This window comes from Gekko japonicus, unplaced genomic scaffold (genome assembly GCF_001447785.1).
Source record: "Gekko japonicus isolate JY-2015 unplaced genomic scaffold, Gekko_japonicus_V1.1 scaffold2312, whole genome shotgun sequence".
Classification (NCBI taxonomy): Eukaryota; Metazoa; Chordata; class Lepidosauria; order Squamata; family Gekkonidae; genus Gekko; species Gekko japonicus.
In genome coordinates this window covers 243,245-252,054 of record NW_015162019.1, presented here as the reverse complement: position 1 = coordinate 252,054, position 8,810 = coordinate 243,245, and the positions used below count along the sequence as shown (strand labels likewise).

General features: G+C 46.9%; 1 protein-coding gene across 3 annotated transcripts in view; it reads left to right on the top strand.

Annotated features, from left to right (window-relative positions):
- The window catches only part of SGTA (small glutamine-rich tetratricopeptide repeat (TPR)-containing, alpha), a 25,030-nt gene that overhangs the window by 13,641 nt on the left and 2,579 nt on the right, over positions 1-8,810 (top strand). For all 3 annotated transcript variants that reach the window (XM_015405494.1, XM_015405495.1, XM_015405496.1), the window contains 5 exons: positions 536-674; positions 4,581-4,643; positions 7,312-7,349; positions 7,796-7,885; positions 8,699-8,807. In XM_015405494.1, the coding sequence (XP_015260980.1) occupies positions 536-674; positions 4,581-4,643; positions 7,312-7,349; positions 7,796-7,885; positions 8,699-8,807 (439 nt within the window). The remainder of the gene's footprint in view (positions 1-535; positions 675-4,580; positions 4,644-7,311; positions 7,350-7,795; positions 7,886-8,698; positions 8,808-8,810) is intronic.

Below are 8,810 nucleotides of genomic sequence, written 5' to 3'. Positions count from 1 at the left end.
CCCAGCATGTATAGAAGGAGTTGGGGAGGACAGGCACAGATTGGATTTCTATCCCGCCCTTCACTACCCGAAGGTGTCTCAGAGTGGCTTACAAACTCCTTTCCCTTCCCCTCCCCACAACAGACACCCTGTGAGGAAGGTGGGGCTGAGAGAGCTCTTGACAGAAACTGCTCTTTTTCAAGAACAGCTCCTATCAGAAAAATGGCTTGTCCAAGGTCATCCAGCCAGATGCAAGTGGAGGAGCGGTGAATCAAACCCGGTTCTCCCAGATTAGAGTCCGCACACTTAACCACTACACCAAACTGGCTAGGTGACTTGGTGGTTGGACTTGTTATCAGTTAACTCCAGATGTTCATGTGTGTCATTCGTCCACTTTTTCCTTTCCAAGCGCTGTCCAAAACAGAAGCCTACAATTTTATGTGTGTGTTTTAGCTGTTGCTTAAACCAGAGGAAGGGATTGATCTCTGCAAATGACAATCTGCACAAACCAGCCAACAGCTAACTGGGATCTCTTATTCTTTCCCCGGTTCTATAGCTTAGCGCTGTCCAGTCTAAACAAACTCTCAGATGCCGTCATCTACTACAGAAAAGCCTTGGAACTGGACCCCGACAATGAAACATACAAGTCGAACCTGAAAGTAACTGAGCAGAAAATGAAAGAGGCTCCGAGTCCGGTGGGTTTTGTGGGTGCATCTGTTGGCCTCTGTTCCTGGGGCGAGCATCTGTTTGTTTACTTCATTGATACCTCCACCTTTCTCCCCAGAGAGGACCCAGAGTGGCCTACATCATTCTCCTCTCCTCCTTTTTATCCTCACAACAACCCTGAGAAGTAGGTGAGGCTGACTGTGTGTGACTGGCTCAAGGTCACCCAGCGAGCTTCCTTGGGAGAGTGGTGATCTGAACCTGGGTCTCACAGACACTCTACACCACACTGACACTCTACACCACACTGGCTGTCTTTTTCCTGGGCAGGGGCATAATTTTAATGGGTTTATTATTTTCTGGAAAGAGAGACTTCAATCCACTTATGGCCATTTCTGCCTCAAATGAAGGAAGCAGAAAACAAACAGGACTTGGATGTGTTAGATACTGCTTTTTGTAATGTCTCTATTAGGGGTGTGCATTCAGTTTACCTGAACAACCCCCCTCCCTCCCAATACCTTACTAGTATTTTTTGGGAGTTTTTAAGCTGAAAAGAAATTAGAGTTTCTTTTTGGCTACTGATATAGCTGAGCCTGAATAAAAGTCAAAATTATTTGGCTTTCTTTCGGGCGTGGCTTGGAGAAGACGTTTAAAGACACCACAGTCTCTTTAAATGCCTTTCCCCTTCCATTGAAAGCAATGGAGGATGGGGACACCTTCTTTGTGGGCCCATAGAATTGAACCCCCTTGTCCAAACTTTTTAAACTTGGAGGGTTTTTAAAAAAAAAATATTTTCTAAAACACTACAAGAAAATTGGGAAGGGGAACTATAAACTACAGGATAAAGTAAAGAAAAAACACTAAAAACCCAAGAGGTGGTGGTCATATAATGGTTACAATACCAAGCTTATAGTAAAATTAAAAAGATTGGTTACATTAAATGTGATAATTAAATCCGCTCATATGTTTTAAGTCCAGGACTTCTGACATCTTAAAGAACAATACAAAAGAACTCTCATATATTATTAACTGTAAGAAACAGACTTCAGAAAAAAATTAGCATCTCATTTTTTGTCTTTTCTTTCCCTCAAATGATATCCTTGCTTAGGGGCCGCCGCCCCATGTTCCGAATCTGAGTCCTCTCCAGTAGGTGTTTCATCGTCACTTCCCTTGTGACTCTCCTCATTGTCTTCCTCTGGTGGTCCAAGTTGGAGTCAATTTTCCCCCTCTTGTCGTTAAATTTAAACAGTATACCTTCAGGTATAATCCATTTGTAAGGGATGTTATTCTTTTGTAAAAACAAAGCCAAGTCTCTGTATTTTTTTCCCTCTTCTTTCTTATTTCAAAGGGAATGTCTTTCAAAACTCCTTGCCATCAATGTTAAGGGTGGTTCCATTTGTTGCCTTTAAAATCTGATATCTCACTTGTCTTCTGGAGAATCTAACCACCACCTCGCCGGGCAGATTATTTTTCTTGATAAATTCTGAATATGATCTATAGATCACATCCATTTCGCTTTGAAGAACATCCGCTTTTAAATCTGCAACCGGTCCCAAGGCATCAATCATTATCTGCTTTAGATTCTCCGCTTTAATCTCAGGAACTCCTTGAAATCTCAGAATAAAGCTTGCTTTTTCCATTTGCAGCTGTAGAAGCTGGGCTTCATCTGAGTTTCTCTTCTTTTCCATCTCCTGCATTTGTTTTTTAAGCTTTTTAGTGTTGGCATCCATTTCTTTAAGATTCTCAGATGTTTGCTCTATTTTTTTAATGTTCTCACTTAGTTGCTGTTGCTGTGCAGCAAAAGTCTCGTTGCACGTCTTCATTGCTCCAGCAGGGGTCGCAAAGCATCTGTTAGCATCTTGGAGAAGTCTGTGATTACATCCGGTCGTGTGATTGCACTCGCTGGGCTGGCACTTCCTGAAGAAGGCTTAGGTTTCGGATGCTTATCTTTCTCCGTCTTTTTCAGCGACACCTTTGAGGATGTTTACATTCAAAGTAAAGTTGCCAAAAGTCTCTCAAGTCTGCCAATCGCCTAAAAGTCTCTTGTAAGTTCCTTAATATAGTCTCTTTTCGCTTATAGTTCCGCCCCCCTTCTGTTTTAAGTCTGTTTTTATTTTGATGGGGGTCCCCCCCCCCCGCTTGCTTTAAGAGGGACTTTCGGCCAATTCTCTGGGTTTTGCTTCAACCAAACTCACTTTTAATGTAGATCATATAGATCATGCCGTTTATCGTCTAAAACACTCGACCTCCACATGCTTGTCCCGGTGTGCGTCTTTGAGTCCAGTTGGAACACAGCGGCGAGACTTGTCAGGGCATCGGAACGCCTCAATCAGCCGGCAGCGTGCCGGGGGAGAGGCAATTCTTGGTGCCCCATGGCTAGGAACCCTTTGCAAGGGTTCCAGGGGAGTGCGTACGATCGCACCCCCTCTCCATCTGCCGGTTCACGGATCGCGCCCTCGGGAGATCCCGAGCGGCACGTCCGCCATTAGAGCGCCAAAACCAGAAGCTCAACTTGGAGGGTTTTTTGAGGAGAGGCACCAGCAGCTATCCTGCAAATTTGTTGCTCAAAAAACAGCCCCCCCCAGTGCCCCAAATACCCCTGGATTGATTCTCCATTATACCCTGTGGGAACCACTGGTCCCCACAGGGTATAATGGAGACAAAAAATATCGGGTTTCCTGAATGTTTCCCAAATCCCAATACCGTACTCATATTGGGATTCGGGAATATCGGGAAATACCAATATTTTTGGGGTTCAATGTACTCAAACATGAAAAATACCATTTGGTTTTTTTGTGCACCCCTAGTCTCTGTCTATTACACTTTAATCTCACCTTTTCTCCAAGGAGCTCAAGGTGGTGTACACGGGTCTCCCTCCTCCTTTTTATCCTGACAACAACCCTGTGAAGTAGGTTAAGCTAAGAGGGTGTGTCTGGCCCAAGGTCACCCAGTGAGCTTCCATGGCAGAGTGGGGATTCGAACCCGGGTCTGCCGGATCCTAGTCCAAAATCCTAATAATTATGTCATACCGGCCAGGAGCTCTTGGGCATATCCACTGACTGAATCTTCTATGTCTGTGAGACATCATAACCGGGATGCTGGACGGGGTGGGCCCATGAAGGGTCTTGCATTTTTTCCAAAAGGGTGAAATATATTAATGGAGGAGGGAGAAGTCTGTTGAGAGTTCTTAGCCCTGAGAGATAAATGGAACCTCCATATTCAGTGGCAGTGTACCTCTGAATGCTGGTTACTAGAAGGTAAATATTACTATTACTTTCATGCACTGTGTTGGAGCTTCCTGGAAGCATTTGGTTAACTGCTAAGGGATTCCGGACCAAGGCAACAGTTGAAGGTAGCAGAGAGAGTCTGGCTCCTCCCCAGTCTCCTGGGCTTGTACGTCTGGGTTCACTCCCGCAGTCGGGAATGAAGTGCGCCAGAGACGGAACACAAATCTTTCAGAGCAGAGCACCATTTAATGCAAAGTGAAATAGTTACGCCCCTCCCTGGCCTCCAGGTGATCTGCCCTCCAGCTGGGCAGCCTCTCCTAGGCCCTGGATGCTAACAGGACCTGTTTGCCAGGTATGTGTGAGCAAAATTGATTTGTATGGTTCTCAGGATGCCCCAGAGTAGAATGTGGGTGGGTGAATGGGGTGGGGGTGGGGAGGCAGGAGGCAAGGTATGTGATAAAGTACTAGGGAATCTTTATTCCAAATGAGACCGAGTTGTCAACTGTGTTGGTCCATAGCAGAACCCAAAACTGGAGTCCACGTTATTCCCTTTTTTAAAGACCAGGCATTGTGAAAGCTTTGGAGTTCTCCAGGACTCTTCATTAGGCTGGAGGCACAGATTCTCTAAATGGGGCGGGGGATAACACACATCTTTCAGGCCATAGTATGTGAAGACTTGTGGATTTCCCCCCTGTTTTGTTTTCCTTCCAGACGGGCGGCACCGGAGGCTTCGATCTAGCCGGCTTGCTCAACAACCCGGGCTTCATGAGCATGGTAAACGGCAGCCTCCTTTCAATTGCATGGCCTGGATCTTACCGATCTGTCCCTCTACTGATGCTGCTTTCCTCCATTGTGCAAGGAGCCTGCCTCTGATGCAGTTAGAGCCCCCTGCATCAGAGAGAGGTCCTTTGCCCCGAAGGAAAGCCCTGCTGCTAGTAGAGCAGTCTGGTGGCGCTCCAGTCCAAAAAGCTCCATCTCTACCGTCATTGTGATGATTCACAACTGGATTTTCTTGCCTATGCAGGAAAAGCCAGCTGCAAATCAACGCAGGAGCACAACTTCTAACGATAGGGGGGAGGCATCAGTTGAAAGAGATCCTGTACATTAGCATTTTGTAAGGCAGAAAGGTGCAAATGGCTACTGGTCTGACTCCAGGCATTCTTTGTGGAAGCCCAAAGTCCTTGCTGATGAGAACTGTAAGAGCGATATATTGATTTCCTTGAGGCCTTTTCGGTAGGCTCCCTAGAGATGCCTGTCCCTCTTGGGCAACCATCTTCACTTTTGTTTTCCTTTTGCATAGATTTTATTTGAGGAATGGGTGCTTATACAGAGGAAATTTTAGTGCTTTTAAACATACAGTAGATTTGATCCTGCTTTTTCTGCCAACACCGGTTTCCAGAGTGGCTCTCAGTGATCATAAACCAATAGAATGACAATTAAAACAGAATGCAAACGATCCTGGGGAGTTTTTTCTGCTGGCAGCAGATCCAGGCACGACAGAGAGGTGTCTGGCTTCTTCCCTTGATGGCCCCAGTGATGGCTCTGGGAAGCTGCAGGGGAGGGAGCTCTCAGCTGGATCTTGGCTGCATCTAGCTTTCCTCATTGGCAGCTGGAATCAATAGAGAGATTGGATTTATACCCCGCCCTTCACTACCCAAAGGAGTCTCAGAGCAGCTTACAACCCCTTTCCCTTCCCCTCCCCACAACAGGCACCCTGTGAGGTAGGTGGGGCTGAGAGAGCTCGCTCGAAAACTGCCCTTGAGAGAACAGAACTGAAAGAACTTGTGACTGACCCAAGGTCTCACCAGCAGCTGCGCATGGAGGAGTGGGGACTCAAACCCGGTCCTCCCAGATCAGAGTCTGGGCTCTTAACCACCAAACCATGCCGTGGCAATCTTTGTCGCAAGGTATCTAGGGCAGCTGCCCAGGCCCTGGCCAGGGTTGGGGGGGGGGCTGACCATCTTCGGCCACCCCCTCCAGATTTCAGGTAGCTGGCTCGGCAGTCATCATATGCACCCACGCACTTCAGGGCTGGGGCAGCAGCTGACTGGCTCAACAGCCATTGCTTCCACCCACCTTGAATGGGGTGAGGGCTACCCCTAGTTTGTGCTTTGGGTAGCCCTGGCAGGGGTTGGGTGGCATTGATTCTGATGCCTCATCCCGAATGTTTCCCCAGGGCCCCACTCAGTCCACCCCTGCTTCCATGGTGCCATCGCTTTTCTAGCTACACATGACTGGCGACATACTAATTGCTCTGATCTGGCTAGAGCTGCCCAGCGTGCTTCAGGAATGTGCCTTGGCTTTGGGGATTCATCTGGGCCAGCCCAATGCCCTTCCTCTGCAGTTGCCAGAGGACCTTGTTCCTGCTTGGCCTTCCCAGCAAGCACCCTAACCCTACTTTATTGCCCTTGTCTGTGCCCACATCTAGGATGTATTTGGCCTTGCCTTATGCCAGCCAGGACCGTTGCAGCAGCCATGGCACAGATGCCGGAGTGTCTGTTCAGCGTAGTGCTAGTAAAGGCCTCTGGCAGGTGGTTCTCTCCACTCTGTGCATCTGAGAGAATTCACAGCCCACCTTCTTCAAAATATCCTGGCAGGTCCTTACATTGAATATGACCCTTGGCCCATTAAAGTCAGTATCGTCTACTCAGACTGGCAACATCTCTCCAGGATCTCGGGCTGAGGTCTTTGGCATCACTTGCTACCTAATACTTGTTTGACTGGAGATGCCAGGGATTGAACTTGGGACCTCCTGCATACTAGGCGGATGCTCTGCCTCTGAGCCATGACCCCTCCCCAGTTTGTCACGTGCGACCCAAGAAACCAGTCTGCACAACAAGACTCGAGTCGACAATCAAACCGATTGTTATATGCAATACTGAACAGCTTGGTTTAAAACTCCTTCCAATGTATCCTTTGAGCAATACCCCCCCCAAAAAATGCTTTGCAGCCCCTCCAGGAAACTTACACAGAGGGTGCTTTTTTGCCTTGGTAGATCAGGGGATTGGGCTACTAAAAGTCAGCCCTCATCATGAACTGATGTACTTTCAAGGAGAAGAACTGTGCCAACCATGTCCGCCCTGGAGTGGGCTGCAACTTCCAAAGATATGCATGGGCTTCTTCACTAAACCATGGGCTTCTTTCTTCCATTCTGAACTCTCAGTCTCAGGACTTTGCTGCCTCTCTGCTCTGGCTGGCGTGACCTTCAGCCGCCCCATTCTTTAAAAGGGGGCTGGGAATCACTAGCAGGCCATGCCAAACACAGCAAGGCAGTCAGTTCCGTGTGTTTAAGCCTGCAGCAGCCTGGGTTGGCCTGAATGTCTTCCAAGACTGAATTCTTCATGTCTGGGTAAAGATGGAGCTTCTTGGGGTGGTTTTAATTTTTGCATCAAGTAAGCCCCAACTTTTTAAAAGCCTTTTTTCTTCTCTCTTCCTTAAACAGGCATCTAACTTGATGAACAATCCACAAGTACAGCAGCTGTAAGTATGGAGAACTTTTCTCCTTACTCGAGGTGTGTGCTCCCAGTTTAGTGTGGGTGCCCTGTTTTGTTTTGATGGTGTTTATTCCCTCTGTAAAATAACTTGTTGACTGCCTTCCAGTTAAAACTCGTGAGACCAATAAAACAGAACCAGAAGCTAAGATGCAGGATTGCTACTGGGACGTGTGCTAAGATTAGGTGTTACAGGGGCAGATGACCAGTACAGGCTTCCCCTGGTGACAAAGGGATGATAATGAATTTTAAGTAGAGGGGGTTCCAGAATGGCTCTTTCTCAACAACGACCTAGGCGTGTTGATTGGAGAGGGGGGACAGGACAAGGAGGGTGCCGGATTACTTGCAAAATTCAGATGGTTTTTCCCAGCCCTTTTGGAAAGCTCCAACTTAAAAAAAAACAACACTACATAATAATCTCTCCTTTCTTTGCAGGATGTCCGGGATGATTTCAGGCGGTAACAATCCCATGGCGGCGCAGGGAGCCGCTCCTTCCCCCAACGACCTTGCCAGCCTTATTCAAGCGTGAGTCAAATGAATGTGCCCGGGAGGGGGGTCCCCATCCTTCCCCTTGTGCTCCAGAACCTTGGGATAATAAAATGGTAATAGAAGGCAAAAACAAGTGTCGTTAACAGACTCACCAGTCACAACTTGCCAAAAAGCTGAAGAGCATGTATTCAAGAATAACGTATACAAAGTAGCTACGGTGAAAAAGTACAAAATGTAAACAATAGAGAACTGGTATGTGCTACAGTGTATAAACAACGGAGAACTACTAAATATCTAAATATAATTCAAATAAGTCTGAAGCTATTGAAGCTGATTACATGTTGGAGACTGGTGTCCAATTTTGTATTGAATTGTTACTGTCCCCAATGCATGTCAGTAAAAGTGTGAAAACTGCAGAAGCTTAAAGGGAACACCCTGATGAAGGATGAACTTTGAAACGTTGTTATCAAGCATCCGGACACCACGTCGATTTATTTGAATTATTTAGTAGTTCTCCATTGTTTATACATTGTAGCACATACCAGTGCTCTATTGTTTACATTTTGTACTTTTTCACTGTAGCTGCTTTGTATACATTATTCTCTATTACATGTTCTTCAGCTTTTTGGCAAGCTGTAACCGGTGAGTCTGTTAACTACGCTTGTTTTTGCCTTCTATAACCATTTTATTATACAATAGAGTCGTGAACAACATTGAATGCTGTCCGGAACCTCGGGAGCCACCCGTCTTCTTCGTTGTCCTCCAAGAAGGGTGGCTGCTGTCTGCCAGTTGCATTCCTGTGTCTGCCTGACATACTTCTGCCTATGTTTCACTCTCTCTCTGCCACAGAGGCCAACAGTTTGCCCAGCAAATGCAGCAGCAGAACCCCGAACTCATAGAGCAACTGCGCAGTCAGATTCGGAGTCGAACTCCCAGTGCCAGCAACGAGGAGCAGCAGGAA